The sequence below is a fragment of the Thermobia domestica genome, chromosome 18 (genome assembly GCF_964235325.1).
Source record: "Thermobia domestica chromosome 18, izTheDome1.hap1.1, whole genome shotgun sequence".
Classification (NCBI taxonomy): domain Eukaryota; kingdom Metazoa; phylum Arthropoda; class Insecta; order Zygentoma; family Lepismatidae; genus Thermobia; species Thermobia domestica.
Window position 1 is genome coordinate 156,793,423 of NC_137471.1, and position 22,648 is coordinate 156,816,070.

The 22,648-nt window shown below is 36.0% G+C and overlaps 1 protein-coding gene across 1 annotated transcript; it reads left to right on the forward strand.

Moving 5' to 3' along the window:
• The first annotated feature begins 421 nt into the window (after positions 1–421).
• On the forward strand, positions 422–1,498 carry LOC145675326 (E3 SUMO-protein ligase ZBED1-like). The gene has a single exon (XM_081745722.1). The coding sequence runs from the start codon at positions 422–424 to the stop codon at positions 1,496–1,498; it is 1,077 nt and encodes a 358-aa protein (XP_081601848.1).
• The last annotated feature ends 21,150 nt before the right edge of the window (positions 1,499–22,648 follow it).

Here is a 22,648-nt window from a genome sequence, read left to right on the forward strand (position 1 = left end):
GATCTACTCCCAGGAAAAGGTTTCGGGAGTTAATGTCCTTTCTTGAACCAAATTATAGCGTACCGTCTACGCGGACACTATAGAGACGCTTGCAGCTTTTTTATTCTGAACTGAAAGAGCAAGTACAACAGAGGCTACAGGAAGCAGAAGTAGTTGCTTCAACGACAGATATATGGACGTCTCGAGCAACAGATTCTTACATTACAGTGACATGCCATGCTCTGTATAGGAACCTCTGTACAGAAGATTTTGTTCTCAAAACAATTGAACTAGAAGAACGACATACAACTGAAAATGTAGCTGATGCTATTAAACTGTGTATGGAGGAATGGTGCATCAAAGACAAAGTAGTTGCATTAGTTCACGACAATGCATCGAATATGATTAATGCTGGACGTTTGTTGCCGGTTTACAATGTATCATGTTTGGCACATACATTGCCGCGATCCATACTGACCAGTTTAGAAAAAAGCGAGGTAACAAATACTGTATAATTTCAATCTGTAGCAAAGTGGTAGGGCACTTCAAACATAGCACTACTGCTTCAGTCGCGCTTGAAAAGAAACAAGAAATTCTGAAGTTACCAAAGCATCGCCTTATTCAATATACAAAGACTCGCTGGAACAGTGTATATTCGATGATCGAACGGTTGCTGGAACAAAGAGAAGCAATAATTGCTGTGTTCTCTGATAGAAATGTCACTAAACCAATGGATGCAAGAAATTTACAATTAACTGAAGACAAGTGGCAAATCATGGAAGATATCGTTCGAGTACTGAAGCCACTGCAAATGGCTACAACAGTTATGTGTGATCAAAAGTGTTCCATTTCTCTTGCTTTACCATTAGGCTATGGTCTTATTTCTAACCACCTGAAGGAATGTCCTTCAGATTCTGAAATTGTTAAGAACTTGAAATCTTCAATATCAGTTGACTTAGGAAAGCGTCTTCAGCTCGATGCATTATGCGATTCTGATTCATCAGATTTTTTGTCAAATAGTGTTCTGAAATGTTACCTGTTAGCAACATTCTTGGACCCAAAGTGCAAATCATTACCATTTCTGAATTTTAAAATACAAACAAATATCCATAGATTGGTTCATGATATGCTTGTAGAATCTGAAGGATCAGAAGATGATTTATCACAGCAATCGTCCGGTGGGTCATCAGCATTAGACTATTTGCTTGGAATATTTCCATCGTGTTCAAAAAGTCCTAATGTAATAGATGAGCTTACTCTTTATAAATCAGATCAGTGTCTTTCGCAAAGTGGCAACAGCCTTGAATGGTGGAAACTTAACGAACATTTTCTTCAAAAATTAGCATGTCTTGCTAAGAAATTCATGGTGATTCCAGCAACTTCAGTCGAATCTGAACGAGTATTCTCACTTGCTGGTAATATCGTTACTGCCCGTAGATCTAGACTTCTCCCTGAAAATGCAGATATTTTAATATTTTTGAACAAAAATCTAAAAAATCTCGCTTGCAAACTGCAATAGATTTGCACAAGTTGCACTGGTGAATTAAATTTAAACTAAAAAAACTCTATAAACGCTTAAAATGCAATATGCAAATACGATTTCACAATCTAACTCAACTCGTAAAATTTATGTTTAGTGAAAGTTTGATAGTTTTTCTTAAGCTATATCAATCAATACCATTTTAAGTTTCCTCTCGGCATATTTTCTTACGTTTCTTTTCTTGTTTTGAATTGATAGAATTCACTAGTGTTTATCTAATAAAAGTCGTTGTCCTTAGGGTTTATCTTATGTAGGTTTAGTTACTGGCGTAAGCAAAGTGTTCAATTTTAGGTGAATGAATATAATTATTTGATATATTTCTTTAGTTTTAGATAACATTCTATCATTTTCCAATTGAATGTTACTCAACATTTTTGAACTTGCTTCATTAAAAAAAAAACTACAACTGTCTGTTAACTTATAACTTTCGCAAAATATGGAAATTTGAAGCATGTAGTTTGATTGATGCTACTTAAGCACTGTCGCAAATCGAGAAATTTCGTCGATTTCTGCATTGAATTTTAAGTTTACATGGGACAAAGTATGTATAAAATACAGAATGAATACGGTAATTTTCATAAAGTACAAATTAAACCCATAATAATAATATCCATCCATAACGTTTTCTTATTTCAATTAACTGTTGCTAACGCTTTCAATCTCAATGAATCAATGCATATACATGCAGTTTGTATTTGTTTTTGTTTGACTAGTATTGGTGGATGGGAAATGCTTCACCTGCAGATATTAAGATAAGTTTAGGGAGCTTATATCTCAAACTTTGGTTTAAGCTCAGGGTGAGAACTGCAGCACTTTTTTTTTCGCTGCGTAAGTAAACAGAAGTGTAGTCCTTGGCTCTATTGATGTATGTGATGCATGTGAAATATTTGCATAGGGCTTTATTATTTCGCCGCATATATGGTACATTAGTGGATTATGAAGTAAGATAAGAGTAATATTAGTAATGTTACATTGTTATTGAAACTTGTAACAGAGGAGAGGCGCTTTTGCTATTTTTGATCTAATGTCGTTAAGAAGAATAAAGGTATTATATATCCATGAATCTGTGAGATGTATTTCAGTTTTCTCTTTTGGTGAATTTTGGCAAGTTTATGTAATTTATACATTATTTCAAATAATGACATTCCCAGGCTTGTGATCATAAATTTGCATGCAAACAAAAACATTTGTATATGTAAAGAAGCAGTTCTTGTTTTCATTATGAGTGCATTTTTAGGACAAAGGCTGAGTTGTCTAAAAATGACATTCAGAGCTTCATATTGTATCTTCGTGAGTGACTGTAAAATTTATTAAGAAATTGGTTGCTGGACACTACCTGTGTATAATTATCAATTTCTTGTAGTTTATTTTTGTCTGTGTGAAGTATTTTTGAAAATAAAATAACTAATTACATAGCACAGCATTAATATTTAGAAAGAAACTTTTTCATAAAATGAAATAACAACTTCATTTCTTTGTAATGAAGAAACTTGATTTATTTCGAGTTCTAGAAACTTGATGTATTTCGAGTTCACAAATTTTGTCAATGTCAACGCGTGTTCTTCTATCTTGCTTTGATTCTAGATGTAGAAAGTTTGAATTGAAGTATATATCTATTACGTATGTATCTTCCTAATAAACTTCTAAAGTGTACCTACAGTATATATAAACGTTTAAAAACAAAATAATACAACTCTCGTATCTTTCAACACAAAACTCCACAATTTGCAGACAAATAAAACCGGTTTTCAAGCTTCTAAATAGTTTTGTAATTTATTTCGGACTTTCTTTCTACTTGTTTAAGAGCATGTAGGTTAAGAGACAATATGAGCAGCAAATTTAAACGCATAAAGAAATATGAAGGTACTAGCAAATGGCTCCACGACACCACGTATGGAGGATATCTTAGCGAACCATTCTGACTTTTTTTAATCCCTTCTACGTAGCTAAAATCAAAGAACGCTGAAATGCGTATTTGTTTATTTTAAATGAGAGGTTCAAATTACATGTGTGTAACCTTAAAAGTTTACCTTACATTTAGCGAAACTCACCGTATTTTTTATTTTATTTTATTTATTTATTTATTTATTGGTGAGGTTTAACTGGATTGTTGACGGAACTTGCACAATACAATATTTTAAGTTTTTGTTTGCAAATAAACCTACATCTGTTTTATTTTCTGGTTATAATCACCATAATTTGCATCGTTGGTTTCTTGAGCAATGAAGAATACGGATTTTCCATTGAGCCGATGTTCAACGTAGTAGGACCTTGCTAGTAGTAGCTTGTAATTCCCATCTAAGCGCTTCACATCGTTTGGACTTAACAGTACAAATTCTAAAGACTGCGTTTCGTTCAGTTTGACGAGCTGTCGTGATTAACTAGTCAAGTTTTCAGCTTTTACTAGAACCTCTAAACGATTGGGTTTATTTATCTTGACAAGCAATTCGTAAGGGTGGAATAGAGTTCGATCCCAAGACCTTTAGCATGCAGTACAACTGCGTTTACCACTCGATCATCTGTCTTATGTGATAAGCAGCCTCTTATTAGGCTTTTATATTTGAAATATCAACTTGGTCCAAATTTGATTACCCGTAGTTTGCTAATGGTATATTTCAACAAGGCGAGTATAGGCTCCTTCTAAAGGTCTTACTAAATACCATTGAAAAATATAATAAAAATTCAAACATCGTGTTTTTTTTTTAAAAAATAAACAAGTAAATTTTTGCATATTTGCGTACTTTTCCCGTTGACGATAATGTTTACTCCAAATTCAATTTTTGCACCTCTATTTGCCCATTACCCAAAGTAATATATACAGAATTCGCGACGACAAGAGATTTTGATCTGAATAATAACATGAATTCCCTGCTTTTAATCGACATTTAATTTATTCGTGAATATGGTTTTCGCCTGTTAATATTGATCCCAGATATTTGAAAGTATTCACTTTATCAAAAGTATTATTCCATATTTTTACGCATCCATAAGTTGCAGTATAACGATCCTGACGAAATTTCATGTATTTAGTTTTCTCTGCATTTACTTCTAAACCTATGACCCTGTAAGCGTTTAATAAGTCCTCTGCATTTCCTTCTACTGTTTTCCTATCATCCCCTTTTAAATTTACATCATCATACGCCATAACCTGGTGAATCCCATTTAACTCTAGGCCCTGGTTGCTATCTTGCAAAGTTGAATAATAATGGCGACAATGCATCTCCTTGTTTCAGGCCATTCTCGACGTGGAAGCTCGTGGATATAAAGTTTCCTACCCGGACTTTACTTTGTTATTCATTTAAACATATCTTAATTAATCTAATTAGCTTCTTCGGTATTTCAAATTATGTAAGAATGTCGTACAATGCTTCTCTTCTAACCGGGTCGTAAGCCTTTCTAAAATCAATGTAGAGATGATGTACCGGAATATTTACAGTGAGCTTATGTCCGGTTAACTTTTGTCCGCTTTTGCATTAATATAGGTGAACTTATGTTCGGTGAGGTTATGTCCGCGACCCGCCACTACATGCAAGAAGAACATAAGGATGGAAAACTTGCTAACTTAATTTCAATTATCTATATGTTAATGATAAAAGATCACTTTGTAACAACTGAGAAATAACGAAACAACCCCTTCCCCCCCTCAACTCAGCCTTCCAGATGGTGGTGTGCAACGAAAAAGCGCAAATGTGTCGCCTGGGGCAGAATTCAAGAAATAGGGGTCTCCTTAGGAGAAAGCGAACTTTTCTGAATGTACAGCTGCCGACTTGCCAGACGAACAACAAACACAGTCCCAAAACTCTAGTATTAGTGATCATCTCACAGGTGACCTTTCCTCCTCTCCCTCCATTTATTCATAAGCTCTGTGAGTGAAATCTCCTCGTAGTGTTGATAGAACAACAGCGAAAGGCAAGAATTCATCCCTCTCCCAGCACTCAACCATGCGTCAGTCTTCGGCAACAAATTTCCAAAAAAAAAGCGATGTACTTGCCTAAATGAAACATCTCATTCCAGTAGAAATGTTGATGACAAACAATGCATTAGGAAAGAATGTGCGGAAACAAGTAAAGGCGGTGGTCACGGTATTGAGGTATATATATATATATATATATATATATATATATATATATATATATATATATATATATATATATAGAGAGAGAGAGAGAGAGAGAGAGAAAATGTTATTTACATCAGCAGTGGATTTTGTTTCAAGAGAGGCTTCAGGAACGGGTAAAAATATTTGTGTTGTAAGTGTAATGCGAAGAAATTATCACAAATTTATTTCGGGAGGGGGTTGAGTCCGATAACCACTCCTAAATACGCTTCTGTACATGAGTCAACTGTTCCCATATTATGTAGCAGCAACGAAACAAATTTTGAGTAAAAGCAATTTTAATAGCTATCAATATTCGAGACGAGACCGATTTTTCGAGACTGACCTAAGTCTCGTCTCGATTTATAGAGGTCTATCTCGGTCTCGGTCTCGTCTCGGCATATAAAAGTCTTGGTCTCGGTACCATCACTACTTTATTTGCCATAGCATCTGCAAAGCGAATATAATTAAGTTTCCTGCCTACTAGCTACTACGAAAGTGTCATCTTCGGTGAAATATGTTTTGGTGTTTCTTATATATATATAGGGTGTTTGAAAAGAGTTTTAGTGAGGTTTAACTGGATTGTTGACGGAACTTGCACAATACAATATTTTAAAGTTTTTGTTTGCAAATAAACCTACATCTGTTTTATTTTCTGAATATAATCACCTTAATTTCATCGCCAGTAACTAAACCTACATAAATTAAACCCTAAGGACAACGACTTTTATTAGATAAACACTAGTGAATTCTATCAATTCAAAACAAGAAAAGAAACATAAGAAAATATGCCGAAAGGAAACAAAATGGTATTGATTGGTAACTATCAAACTTTCACTAAACATAAATTTTACGAGTTGAGTTTGATTGTGAAATCGTGTTTGCATATTGCATTTTAAGCGCTTTTAATTTAAAATGTAATTCACCAGTGCAACTTGTGCCAACCTATTGCGGTTTGCAAGCGAGAGTTTTTAGATTTTTGTTCAAAAATATTAATATATCTGCATTTTCAGGGAGAAGTCTAGATCTACTGGCAGTAACGATATTACTAGCAAGTGAAAATACTCGTTCAGATTCGACTGGAGTTGCTGGAATCACCATGAATTTTTTAGCAAGACATGCTAATTTTTGAAGCCGATGTTCGTTAAGTTTCCACCATTCAAGGCTGTTGCCACTTTGCGAAAGACACTGATCTGATTTATAAAGAGTAAGCTCATCTGTTACATTAGGACTTTTTGAACACGATGGAAATATTCCAAGCAAATAGTCTAATGCTGATGACCCATCGGACGATTGCTGTGATAAATCATCTTCTGATCCTTCAGATTCTACGAGCATATCATGAACCAATCTATGGATCTTTGTTTGCATTTTAAAATTCAGAAATGGTAATGATTTGTACTTTGGGTCCAAGAATGTTGCTAAGAGGTAACATTTCAGAACACTATTTGACAAAAAATCTGACGATTCAGAATCGCATAATGCATCGAGCTGAAGACGCTTTCCTAAGTCAACTGATATTGAAGATTTCAAGTTCTTAACAATTTCAGAATCTGAAGAACATTCCGACAGGTGGTTAGAAATAAGACAATAGCCTAATGGTAAAGCAAAAGAAATGGAACACTTTTGATCACACATAACTGTTGTAGCCATTTGTAGTGGCTTCAGTACTCGAACTATATCTTCCATGATTTGCCACTTGTCTTCAGTTAATGTTTAGTGACATTTCTATCAGAGAACACTGCAATTATTGCTTCTCTTTGTTCCAGCAACCGTTCGATCATCGAATATACTTATGTTTAGTGACATTTCTATCAGAGAACACTGCAATTATTGCTTCTCTTTGTTCCAGCAACCATTCGATCATCGAATATACACTGTTCCAGCGAATCTTTGTATATTGAATAAGGCGATCCTTTGATAACTTCAGAATTTCTTGTTTCTTTTCAAGCGCGACTGAAGCAGTGGTGCTATGTTTGAAATGCCCTACCACTTTGCTACAGATTGAAATTATATTTGTTACCTCGCTTTTCTCTAAACTGATCAGTATGGATCGCTGCAATGTATGTGCCAAACATGATACATTGTAAACCGGCAACAAACGTCCAGCATTAATCATATTCGATGCATTGTCGTGAACTAATGCAACTAATTTGTCTTTTTTGCACCATTCCTCCATACACAGTTTAATAGCATTAGCTACAATTTCAGCTGTATGTCGTTCTTCTAGTTCAATTGTCTTGAGAACAAAATCTTCTGTACAGAAATTCGTATACAGAGCATGACATGTCACTGTAATGTAAGAACCTGCTGCTCGAGACGTCCATATATCTGTCGTTAAAGCAACTACTTCTGCTTCCTGTAGCCTCTGTTGTACTTGCTTTTTCAGTTCAGAATAAAAAAGCTGCAAGCGTCTCCATAGTGTCCGCCTAGACGATACGCTATAATTTGGTTCAAGAAAGGACATTAACTCCCGAATTTTCGCAATCTGTTCTTCATGTTCTGGTGTGCACGGCTGGCTATTTTAAAGATACTTTACTATTGATTTTTGTTTATACGTTCGCTTTTTATTGTGTGTTTGAGGAACTCTAATTACATCATCACGAGTTTCGTCATTGGTGACAGTTTCACAGGAAGCTTTCACAGTAGTATCTTCTGACATATTTGTGGCCTCAACACAGTCTGAAAGTCCAGGAGAATCTTCAGAACTATCCGAATAGGAAGCTTCCACAAAGGTACTGTTAAAAAAGAAAATGACACAATATTATGTTTAAGCAAAATCACAATGTAATTCTATGAACAAATTAAATATAAACTTATTTTAAAGACAAAAGCAAAGAAATTATGAATATAAGCATGGAAACTTTTTAGTGTATTACTATTTGACTCATCAAGCCACTAAGTGGGTATGCATGTAACAGTTGTATTGACAAATTTGCCTCAGGAGATTTGTTCGTACTTCCGCTGTCTTGAAATTAGGGTGGTGGGAAACTGGATGGCGTTCTGGTCACCAGCATCCTTGTAGTAAGTTATCAGAGAAGGAAAAATATCCTCCATTAAAAAGCAGATTCCATTCCATCTCGCCTAACGATTTATCAGTCACTGATATCTCCAAGAGAAGAATGTCAGCTATTTTAGGTGAGATGGGAATTCACATCCTGCCTAATCCCTTCTCGCCTAAAATGGCGGTAAGATACAAGGAGGGAATTTCTGCACTAAAGAGAGAATTCCTCTACTAGCATTTTAGCCAGATATTTTAATCAATATTTTCAATTTCTGTCAACTACAATATAAATATTTAATAAGTACTATACAACAAGAAAGCATAGGGGAGGGGGACAATGCAGTGGATGTAGTTCACTTTTGGTTTGTTTTGGGAAATCTGGAAGGTGCTTTGCACACAGGAGCTAATCAGAAACAGGATAGAAGTATACAGGATAGAAATATACAGTGTTTCAAAACAACACTGACAACGTTTGGGAGCAGATTCCTGACACCAAGGTAAGACAAAAAGTATAGACCAATCTGGGTGTACAAATACTTCCTTTCGGTACTATGACCAGCCAAAAATCTGTCGGAAGATGCAAAAAGAAAAAAAAATATAACTCGAGAACAAAATGTCGGATCGAAGTTGGGGGAAAGGGAATGTTTATTATTTTTAGCCGTAGTTTCCATTAATACACAACTCGATGTGGTACAGGGCGGAGGCAATGGTCACCCCAAAGAAATTTAAGAAATCCTGAGATATTTTATTAAACGTTGAGTATAATGACATACGATTAAACTAACTAAAACTAAAGACGATGTTTCAACTAACAAAAGTCTTAGAACGTGGTCCAAATACAAGAACCTCGTTAGAATTCGAAAAGGAAAGATAAGTATATTTGATTGATCTACTTTGTCTCAGTACAGAATTGGCTATCGAGCAAAAACTGAAATTATATGAAATCCAAAACGTTTAAATATTATGTCTTCTATGCTAATGAAGACAGAGAAATCACTCACGGCTATGTGGGTAGCATACGGGACTTTGGCATAGGAGACCCGGCTCCAATTCCCGGCAGGAACGCAAGCGATTTGAATCTCACGTTAATTCGTAGCTCCATGGCTCATATAACTTTGCTACCAAAGGAATGCTAAACTCAAATCCGATCCAATAATACAGACAGGTAATAGATGGAAGCTAATTATTGGAAAATAATTCGTGAAATGAGAATGTAAGTGAAAACAGATAATCCCGAGAAGACTCACTGGTACGATGGTATCCACCACGAACTTCTATAACCTGGGATCGAACGAGGTCCATCTCGCACAAGAAGTAAGCGCTTTATCACTAAGCCATCGTGACCCTACTTTGGAGAATGCACTATGATTCTGACCGAAGTATCGGTCTAGAAAATATTGTGTGTGATAAACCAATATAACTTACTAGAAGTACAAACAGTCAGAATGTGGAACTTCTTTCGTTCGGGTCGAATGATTTTCGATAAGTACCTCGCATATGATAAATAATACAAAATAGCAGCAACGTAGGAACAGCAGTCAACAGTTCTGTTCACGAAAACCGAAATTGTTCCAATATTGGACGGAATCAGTGATGAGGATTAATTTCTTTCTATTCATTCTTTATTTGATCATATTAAACACACATATACAGTAGTACCATCGAAAGAAACTAAACACATGAATAGCTATTAACAACAGGCATATTATTAACCAACTGTTACAAAAAAAAAAAAAAAAAAAAAAAACAAGAACAATTGCTAAAGAAAGATCTATATGTATTACAGAACATTGATTATGTGCACAATTAACACAAAATGCGGGGATGTATAATTTCAGTTGATGTACAGCAGTGGTGTAGCCAAAGGAGGTGTGAACATGGTCGAGAATCCCCTTCATCCTCAGAGACAAATTACCGTTAAGACAAAAAATACTTGTTATCATAAGATTCCAATGTTATAGCAACTTCATCTCCTCCCCCATTCAAAGGTATTGGTTATCCTAATGGTGTACAGTGTGTATCATACGTATACCACATAGATGCTGACCTATGTACATTTTGCCTTTTTCCACTATGAGGTACACTTGCGAACAAAATGAAAACAATATATGTTGTTAGGGACCCTCTCAAGAAACAGCTGGCAAAAAATTGTGTGTGTCCCAGTTACTCTTCTACTATTTTTTTTGAAGATTTAAAAAAAATACCAATTTTCAACCTCAAATATTAAAAAAAAAATATTTTCCGACTTTTCTCTTGCTGAGAACACCTAACATCTTTTTTTCATGCAAATCAGTTGAGCCGTTTAGGAGAGAGAAAAAAATTCAATTTTCCTTCCCCCTCCTAACACCCCTCCAAAAGCGCTTGGGGGGCTGAAACTTTTGGAAACCGAGTTTCTCATAAATGTTAATCGATACTGTAAATTTGGTGCAGATATGTTTGGGGGAGCTTTCACATCCTTATTCCGCCAAGCCCTTTTTTCCAAAGTAGCTGTAACTGTAACGCGTTAAAAAATTTCTAAGGAATATACCTAGTTTGCTTTAGTTTCTTTTGCGTTACATTTCGGACGAGTAACTATTATATGTATTGTTTTCCGGAAACTAATCTTTATTTTCTTTCCTGTTGTAAATCTCTTAGAATGGACCAATGGAGCATGAACTGTCAGTGACCAATAGTCACGGACACACAAAGAAACAGATAAGATCTTAGGGCCACTTGCTGGTTTCAGAAGGGGAGTATAACCTTAGGGAAATCACGTGTACTGTTTGCAAGCCAAGCACCTGGAAGATTTTGAAGTAGATTTTTACAGCTCTAAATCAATACATTCAGTGAGTGAACTACAAGTGCAATGATAGTCTAGCTTTGATTAACGAAAATATTTCAAAAAAATACTTTTTCTTAAAAGCTGAGGATGAGAAATAATTTAAAAGTGAAATGTCTGAAGTGTACCGGCGGGAAATATTTATCAATAGGCAGGAGTTCGTCTACATATTTCAAGAAACATCTGAAGTTTTTTTTTTAAATTATTATTATTATTTCTAGAGTATACCGAAACAGTACCCACACAAGCATTGCGGATAAAGCTATTGTCCAAATGTTAATAATTTCTTTACACGTGCTCTTACTAATACTATATTAATACTTTCTTCAATACTTCATTCTTGTTTAGTGCTATTCTGATTATACTTATGGAGATTTGTTTATATATATGGAAGTTGCAATTTCTACGAAAAAAATGTTTCAAATGCAATTAAGTAAGAAAAAAGATTTCATTTTCTCAAGAGATTAAAAAAAACGAAATGTATATAGAGTGTATGTGAAGTAGGAAGTGTCGGAGTAGGTGAAGTAATATGTCGATTGGTTATCGTGACAATAATATAGCGATTTTATACTATATACTCTTTCAACTTGAATAAATAGGTTTTAAGTTAATCATCGAAACGTAAAATCTTTGACGTAAAAAATATTCTAAAATGTTTTATAGGATATGATTATCCTTATAAATCAATAATTAAGAATCGCGGTTAATATATACAGTGGCGTATTTACGATTTTGTTTCGGGGTCTTTGCCTGAAAATGTGAAAATTCTGCAAGATGTTACATATTATAGTAAGTAAGATTTCGGGGGGGGATTAAGCCTGGAAGCCCCTCTAAATACACCACTGACGAAAACTCGACTTAGGGGCCGTTCAAAAGTTTTGTAGGCCCTGATCCAATTAGCCCAAAAGATCTAATATATTTCAATCAAAAATTTTCTTCTATGCCTTATATCTGGAGAACTACATGCAGTATAGCCATACCCAAACTATCTCTTAACTCAGTATAATGTGCTCATTCCGTAAAAGGGGGGCCGCCGTGGCTCACTGGTAGAGCGTTGACCTCTGGTGTTTGGGGTCCCGGGTTCGATCCCAGGAGCCCGCCAAGTGAACTTTGTGGTGGAAAAACACCGTGTGCGTGGGTTCTCTCGGGGTTCCCCGTTTCCTCCCACTTTCTTCATTCCACGATTTCATCCATTACTCATCATCACCGTCTCCTTTAGCCTAACCGGCATAACCTTGGGACGTAAAACTCAAAGATTTCATTTTTTTCATTCCGTAAAAAAATACGAAAACTCGATTTAGGGGCCGTTCAAAAGTTTTGTAGGTCCTGATCCAATTAGCCCAAAGGATCCAATATACTTCAATCAAAAATTTTCTTGTATGCCTTATATCTGGAGAACTACATATAACAAACTAACTAACTCTATGGCGTATGGAACCCGAGGTTCAATGCCGCGTTCAAAATAGCTCTCCATTGACTTTTATCCTTAGCCAATTGAATCCAATTAAACCCAAACTATCTCTAAACTCAGTATGATGTGCTTATTCCGTAAAAAAATACGAAAACTCAATTTAGAGGCCGTTCAAAAATTTTGTGATCCCTGATCCGAAAATTAATTATTAGCCAAGATCGCAATCCTTTGATGCATTTTTTTAATCATAATTAAACTTCTTGCCCAAGATCGCAATATTTTGATCATTTTTTGGGATAATCCCTAAAAATCATGTACGCGTAAACTGCAACGACTTTTAATTACTTCTTTTCATATATATATATATATATATATATATATATATATGCGTGCAACAGGAGTGCAATTGTGACAAAATGTGTGGGAAATGTGCAGAAGCTTCCAAGGGTGCAAGTCGTGCACATTTCTCACACGTTTTGTACACGCTTCTCACTCCTTCTGTTGCACAAATATATAAATGTAAAAAAGTGATCAAAAGTTGCAGTTTACGCATACAATTTTTTTTAAAAGTGCAGCACAGCGTTTCAGTAATAGCGCATTGTTTATTGTTGCTATTAGTGTAGATATGTTTGATGGGTGCCATAATTAACGCTGATGAGCAAGCCTAAACTGTCCGCATGAAGGGATATAGCAGTGCTACTATTATCAACCTACAGTTCTAAACATTTATTACGATCGGGAAAAATCAGAATTTTTAATAATAATAATAATAATAATAATAATAATAATAATAATAATAGTAGTAGTAGTAGTAGTAGTAGTAGTAGTAGGAAAAATTTAATGAAAAGAATGTTTTTTGTATATGATTATATTCAAAGTTCCGGGCACAAAAGTAACGCGTTACTTGCGTTGCTTTCGAAGTAGGGTAACAGTTACTTTTCTAGGGGAAGTAACGTTCCCTTACTGTTAACGATATGCAGTAAGGGAAAGTAAAGTAACTTATAGCGCGTTACATATTTACAAGTAATTTACCCAACACTACCTCAAAGCCTCAACAAGTCTTCGATGGGTACCTGAAACGAGCTTTCGGAAAACTGATTCCATGCTATTTTCCAAAAGTAGATGGGACAAATGCATTCACATGAGAGTGTTTCATGCATAGTGTAAATAAAATTTTGTGAGACTAGCGTTCTATAATAAAATGAGCCTTGTAACAATTTGAATGACCCTCGTCTTTGTTCCCCTCACAACTGATGGTATATGCCCAAATACACACACACACATACACATTGACGATTTCTGAAGAGTCTCCCCGGACAAACTGAATAAGCAACGAGTGTAAGTAGTACAGTACTACTAAAAGACTGGTTTCCCAGAAATTAAGCCCAATCAGAGAAATGCCCACGGAAATTTCGTCGTTCTGGTGCAGTATCTTCAGGCCATACCATGAAATCACTGCTCACACAATATTAAACACCAGTAGTTTAAGCAGTAACGCCCGCGGTGTTTTTCCAAGGAGGGAGGCTGACATACAAGCAAAAGTGCAAATAAAAGCCCCTTGAAACACACAATATAAGTTCTACTGCATGTAAAACAATTACTTACGCTCATAGCGTAAGTTTACTACAGTAATGTGTGTGAATAAGCCAATTTGTTTTCATATGTATTTTGAGGGATCGAACCAATTTTGATAATCCAGGGGGCAATGTCCTCCTTGACTCCCGTTGCAGGTGGGCATGAAAGTAAGGATATAATTTTTTGGTAAGGTATACGCGCAACTGTTTTCAAACATATAATGTTACCCATCATCCCCATATATGCTTCTTCTTTCGTAAAATTAAAATGGGTGATTATTATGGTTACCAACTCTGAAAAAAAATTACCGGCACCCGCTCAAAATTTCCTGTGATATAGGCCTAAGTGAAAAGTCTCTCTCTTCGAACCCATCCATGGGAAGGAAATGTACTATCCTGGAGAAAATGCATTAGGATTTACATTTCTGGCCTACCGGCATTTAAGGCCATTTAACCCTTCACGTTTTGAGGGATGACGTCCCTCGGCGATCACACAATCCGGGAAAAGAGAAGGATTGGGAAAGGAAGGAAGTGGCCTGGGACTTAAAGTTAGGTACCACCCTGGCATTTGCCTGGTGTGAATGAGGAAAACCCAGGAAAACCTCACTCAGGGTGGCTGGCATGAAAAAGCGTTTTACACTTTTTCGACCGAGTGCCCCCACCAGGAATCGAACCCGGGACCTCTCACACCGAAGGCGAAAGCGTTAGCGACCACCAAAATGCATTAGGACCCGTATTCTGCATATCCTTAATACATGCACTTATAAGCGTAATATATACATTGTGTTTTGAAGTCGTATCGATCATTTTCTTCTATTTACCAGTAACTGCTACTTCTTTAAAATTGTCGAGAGATGAAAAAATATTATCTTAATCTGTACGTGTCAATTTTGGACAAATCCTCACGCTATATTAATGCTGCACAATTATGACAAATTAAACACTTCTATATCCAGGGGCGGATCCAGGGAAGGGGGCGATCGGGGCGATCGCCCCCCCCCCAGAAGAGAAAACTTTCTTATCATATATATATATAAATAAAATCCATCCCAAAGTTTGGAGCCTTTAAAAGTAGCAGTATGACATCCCCGGCCCCCCGGATGTTGGTTCTGGATCCGTCCCTGTCTGTATCTATTGTCGAAAACAATGTTTCACAAAAAAATTAATTATCAAATTTCTTGTTAAATAAATGAAAAGAACACTCATAAGCATCGCTGCTGAAAGGGATGTTAAATTCAAAATGAAAATCATGAAAAGAACTGCCCTAGGTTTTTAAAAAAATCACCGAATGTATAATAAAATGAAAATTTGTATTTTCAAATAAGACACTGTTCAAGAATTAGGATGTTTAACGTTTTATTCTAGATTATAAATTTCAAAATGGTGGTCATAAAGAGACTGGTAAGAAGTTTATAGTGTGTACTGGTCACCGACCTTAATAAAAATAACCGCAATATATAATAACGGGCTGTTGGCAACCCTAGTTAGTATGCACAGGGCTATAAAAATATAAAAAGCCTCAAACTTTTATGTACAGTAAGGAACACTTCTGAATGGTACACCCATATGGAAATTTACGGCAAAAGTGTACCATACAGAAGTGCCCTCCCGGGGCCCACCGGGGCTGAGCCCGGGTAAATTTTTGGTTGCCGGGGCCCAGCCCGGGATCTTTTCTCCGCATCTGAAATAATGTTGATAAAAACCGTACTTTAACTTCCTTTGTCACTGTTTCGGTAGCTCGGTGGCTCACATTAATTTAAAATTCAAGTGCATTATTGGGGCAACCGGGGAGTGAGAAAATAGCAGAAACAAGGTTCTTTTCTCTCCGGTCGCTGCTGGTATTTTTCTTTTTTCTATTTGTTTTTCAACAGGGGCTATAGCTGAGCTATAAAGTCCTTGGGGGAGGAGGGAAGCGGATAGTGACAGAAACTAGGAAGTTATTTCTTCTACTGTCTTGTGTGAGCTTTCTAGTTTTTCAGAGTCCTTGCAAGAAAATACTATAGCCCTACCGAAGGCAAACAAGCTCATATATAGAACAATCGAAGTGTTTAAGGCCCATAAAGAGAGAGGAGGCATATACTGGAGAGAAGTACAGAAAGCCATAAAAGAGAAATATTTTAAAGAAGTTCCCTTAAAAATGAGTGGCAGTAAAAACAACGCTTCGGAAATTAACGAAGGACAGTTCTATGAACAGAAGGTGCTTGACTGAGGACAATGTGTACTCCGAAATGATGAAAATTATTTACCCTGAGTGCTGGGTAAATATTAGTGTTGATTATAGCAAACAAGACTTGAAAGAATTGTGTGAATTGTTTTCTTTGTGTTTTCGAGAAACTATTCAAACTTATCACGACTTTAAGGATAGTGGAGGCAGGCAGGTCTTGGGGAGAATGAAGGTACTAATGCAGTGTGTGCAAACGATACCAGTCAGCAATGCTGAGTGTGAGAGGAGTTTCAGTGTAATGAACAATGTTGTCACGCCAACTGGAAACGCGCTATCGGTTGGAAGTGTGTCATCTTTAATGACAATAAATAATAATGGTCCGCCATTGTCCGCAACCCCTCCTGTACGTTAAGCGCTGGATATCACAAGGAAGAAACACCTCCCTCTCAAGTTGCTAGGAAAGTAATCGAGGCAGAAGAAAAAAAATCGAAGGAAGCTTTGTGGAAAGTACTGTGACTTAACTGCATCCATTGTCTTATAAGAGGTAAATTCAGCTATTTTGATATTATTATTCACATAAATATTATGTGAAAATTCTATGTTTTCATGAGATTTGTTTGATTTGTGTTTGCACAAGTTTTCCCAACTCTATTTAATATGGAAGTGCCTGGAATTTTACAAGATTTGACTAAACCGCACACACACACACATTATATATATATATATATATATATATATATATATATATATATATATATATATATATATATGGTAGCCAGGAAGAAGCCCGGTACTTTTTAGCACGAATTTAAAAACTGCCTTTACTGTACATCCCATTATCCCTTAAAGCCACTTATAAGGTAAAATAAAATAACGAAAGTTTTGGTTTGTTTCAGTTTACCGCCCCACGGTTATGCCATGATGACTAAAGGAGACTTGGACTTACTGATTATAATGGAATCTGAACCACTTTTTCCGTTCAACTGTATCCCATCGGGAACCGAATCCACGCGTGACGTAGGCAAGCTTGTTAGCCACTAGACCAAACGGATGTCCAAAATAACGAAAGTTAAATATTAAATGAAATATTACATGATAAAACACACGACGGTATGTATCCCTTGAATCAAATTACATAAGAAAGAAAAGTGTTTAAATCTTCTAGCCTTAACGTGATGTGTTTTGTAGAACCACAGATTCCAGGATCGTCATCATCTTCTGATTGAGTGTTCCGTGCAATCACTTTATTAATACAAGATATGTGTTTAGTTCTCAAGTGCGATAACAAAACACTTGTCGATCCTCCTTTGCATCTAAGTACTTTTTTACACAAGAAACATTTAACTTCTTCTCTAGTCACGGCACGTTAAAAGTATTTCCACACTTCACTCCGTGACATATTGTGCTTTGCTTCACCTTAATTGCTTAACACTTAATTGCTACTTTATCTTGCAGGTCACTGAAATGAATATTAAATGCTTGCTCAGTGCGACCTTGACAATCGTTGCACCTGCAAATTTTTACTATCAAAAGCTCAACACTTTTTAGGCTTAAGACTTTTAGGTTCCAAAACGTTCAAATTAGAATAAAGTACATTTAAGGACGTTATACGTTATAAAAAACGTTGTTTAGGATTTTGTTTTATATATTACAGAAAATGACATTTTCGTACATTTAATTACCAGTATATTTTAACAATGTTAGCTATTGTGCACATCGAAACATCTTTTAATACAACAATATTTTAGTTTTAAGTTAACAGTTTTAAGCTAATATCTTTTAAACAAAATAAAATATTAATAGAACTTTCCTTACCTGGAGTTGTTATTCAAATCTGGTACAAGTACCATTGCCAAAGGGGGCCAAGGAGGCGGGCGCTTCCCGTAGGCTATACCTGCACCCCAGACTGGTAGTATATATTAATATTGCGCAAATAATGTGAAATTAACTTTTTCAGTATAACTCCCTCAAATAAAATGTATCCACCCTTCGATTGTGTCACCAAGAAATTAAATCTGATACTGTAACTGGTGGTATAGCATATCATAGCCAGTTTAAAACTACAATGGGCCTAATATTTTTATTTTACTTATTTATTATTTTTAATTTTCCTATTTTTAAAATCGAATCCACTTCACTTTTTTAGAATCACACTAAGGGAGAAAATAATACCTATATGAGGTAGAACATACCGCGTAGAGGGAGCCTTGTTATTCCATTGTTCAAAACTGTTTGACGATGAGAGGCTAAATCAATATTTCGTGCGTTGATATATATATATATATATATATATATATATATATAAACGGCAACTTAGGGTATAGATTCTAAACGCGGGGGACTCCGTCCCGACTTCGAAAAAATATGTAGGCGTCACCCAGTTCTTAAAAAAAAATACAATGGAGAAAGATAGGAAGGGGGAACAAGCGTGACGTCATGCTGCTACCTACTGTCCTCCTACCTTTTCAGGTCCATTTTTACCCCTTTTTATGACCCCCAAATTAGAACATTTTAGATGGTTTAAAATTCTTGTATTTTTGATCATAGCAACTTGACCTGTAAAGAAGACACAAAATTTCTCCGATAACTGTACAGGAACGAAATAGAATCATCCTTAAGAATCTGAAGCTTCGACGTGTGTCACTGCATGAGACCACTGTGTGGTAGCGATTTGTGTCCATTCAAAGCAAAATGTGGGTACATCAGCACAATACAAAACTGAAAAAAGCTATTTATTAATGCTTATTTTCATTATCGCAAACTAAACGCAAATATTACGTTGTGTCGAGCTCGAAAACCGCTTGTGAATGAGGGCTCAGGGCGCTTGAAAAAATTGATTTACACAATAATTTTGTACTCTGAGTCCAGGAAATGAAGACCAATAGGCCTACATATATTTCAATTTCTTACTGGTAAATAGTTATCCGGATTTTCGGTATCCAGTTCTAAAACAAGCCAAAAAGTTCGCTATAGTAGATTAATTCAACGATGGTACTAAGAAAGAGCTGTTTCAAAGATTCAATACACAGTAATTTTTGAAAAGGCGGTAGATGAGCCTCCGTAGGATTGCCTCCGTCTGTCTTTATTCGTGAAGACAATAAATCAAGCAATTTTTTGTACTAGTATTACCATTTCTTCTATCTACTACATAATATTACGCAACCCTATCATACAGGGCATAGTGTTTAATTTCAGTATTCTCCCAATTAAATTGATCACTTGTGACTATAAATATCTATACATTAAAATGCTAGGTTTATATGTTTGTGTGCAAAGAAAAGTTTATATGTTTGTCTCCAATCGTTTTGACAATGAGATCTCGAAAACCACAAGTGCTAGAATCGTGCCATTTTTGCTGGTCGATTCCAAATTTTGTGTGGATTGGCCCAGTTCCAATTGAATATTTAAAAAACGTGGCCAATATTTATTTAATACATTTTTCAGGGTACAATGGAAGTGTTGACATTTTAAAAAATAACACATTCTATAAGTTATACATTCCAACACAATATGTTTGTGTACAGTGGTTGTATATTTCTCAGGCGTTTGTTTCATGATCAATTGATAATGAACCTAAACCGGTTTTTTGAAGAAAACCGAAACCGGGTTCTGAAGAAAACCGATACCGTTTTTTGAAAAATCCAAACCGGTTTCGGTGAAAACAGGTTTTTGAAAATTTTGAAAAACCGTTTTAGGTTTTTTGGAAACCGGAAACCAAGAAACCGGTTTCTGCGCCTACCACTAGTATATACTCTATGTGTGTGTCGTCTTTCTAAGCGTATGAGTAATTGTATGTTTATCTGTTTATTTATATATTTATTTATTTATGTGTATTTATATATATTTATAATATTATTTAATTATTTATGCCAATTATTTGTTAGTTTAGATTAGTTGTGCCAAGATCGTCCTTTTGATGTGTTTGTGTAATTTACAACAGATAGGAAGCCTCGGTATAGGGAACTACGAATTAGAATACTTGAAGTGGATTGGCTGCTGCCAGGAGCCAATCAGAAGCAAGATATCTCAGCTGTTGTGTGTATGTAAGACTGCACGTTTCTTATGTATCTCATAGTGTCTGATGAAGCCAAAATGTTAGTTGGCGAAACTGTAACACGTATGTAATATTTTTATGTGAATATATTGTTTTGCTCAGCAAATATTTTGTTTGTGTTTTAGTATATATAAAGCAAAGCTTCTACTTCTGGAAAATATTACATGTGTAAGGTTGTATTGTAACGCCGCTAGTGGCGCATCGAGCCGGAAGCTTCATATCGTGTGGAATGAGTTTATAGCCGGTATATTTGCAATTAAGTTTGGGAGTGAGATGCGTTTTACTGATAAGTAATGTGTCAAATTGTTCCTCGTGTAATAGTTGTTAAAATATGAGTTTATGAGGTATGTACAAGAGAATGTTCAGAAATAGAAATAAAAGTCATAGTCAAATAACTAGATACATGACCACTATGAAGTTAAATAGTTGTTTCGGGTGGAGATACATGAAAGTGCACGTACGAAACACTGTAAGTGTCATCAAAATCGAGGTGAAGAATGTTGCGAGCTGCGTGCTGAACGTGTTTTAATATTAATGGTTGTGCAAAAGACGGGCGTTTTGAAGAGTGTGGGTGACTAATGCTAATAGTTTATGCATATAAGGAAATTTATTAGTCTTTCGAAGTCTCACCTTTTCGATTTTGAACATAATGAGTCAATAGTGGTACTACAAGTTTCGGCCTGAATTCTTCTGGAGCAAGCCGAGACTTGCACTTGTAGCTATATGTCGGAGGCGGGAATTGATACTAAGTGTTGCAGATTGGAACTTGTTGCAGATTCGGACAGTTTCCATAGGAAAAGGAAAAGTGTGCACCTCTTTGTAGGATAACAGGTTCAAAGGTTGCAGCTGTTAGTAGGATGTACTTTGTTTTCTTGACAGCGTTTACCTGGGAGAGGAATTGGTCGTAATGAGCAGGATTGTTCAAATCGGCGTCTCTTCTTGAAAATGAAGATTTGTTTATACAAAAGGTCGTTGATAGTATCCTGTGATGTTCTGAGAATTCGAACTATGTACGTTGGTCCCTGATTGTTCCGAATACGGATGCATTTTTAAAGGTGTATCCCACTTCAGGAAGTTCAGCCTATATATCAAGTGTTATAGATAGACGGACCCCTCGTACTACTATTGACATGGTATGTGGCTGAGGTTGCTAGTGTCGGATGTTGTTGGGAGAAGTTAAAGTCAGTTTTCCTGAACATTTCGAAACTGGATTGTCACGAATTATTTTGCGAAGTTAGCCGACTGTGATTTAATGATGAATCCATTTTTTGTTTCTACCATTTTCGAAATATCTTTGCGTTGCCGATACTGGAAAAGTTAGATAAGTAAAACCTTCGAACTAAAGTACTTTGGATTGTAGTTTTGCTGTAGCAAGCTGTAGACAGGCTGCAGAGGAGGATAAGCTGGTTGGAGTCAGAGTCGGAGCTCCAGATGCTATGTGCATTTGTATGCTTCTTAATTGTGGTGAACTCGTTGATGATGCTTGGTGGTTGCCAATGGTCGGAGAACGAGAACCCTGGGAACTTGGTTCAGTGTATGCTGAGCATGAATGAAATTGTGGAATGAAGAAAGTGGGAGGAAACTGGAAAACTCCGAGGAAACCCAAGCACATGGTGTTTGTCCACCACAAAGTTAACTTCGCGGGAGCAGGGTTTGGACCCGAGACCCCATGCATCAGAGGTAAACGTTTTACAACTGAGCCACCCCGGCAATTTTATCTTCAAAGGATGTATGAAAGACTTTCCATCGTCAATTATCATATGCGGTAAAATAACCGAACTGAAACAGTATTCAAAACTATGTGATGAGAACAGGATAAGAGTGAAAATGATCATAATGATGATTAAAAATTATACTACTTGTGTACTCCAGCCAAATTACGCTCGTGAAAACTCTCAATTTCTTGCAACCTGTCTCTTGTTAATGAATTAGCATCACTGTGCGCCCACATGAGTGCAATAAATAGAGTCTAGACTTTGCAGCTACGCTTCACTACATGTGCGCCAGC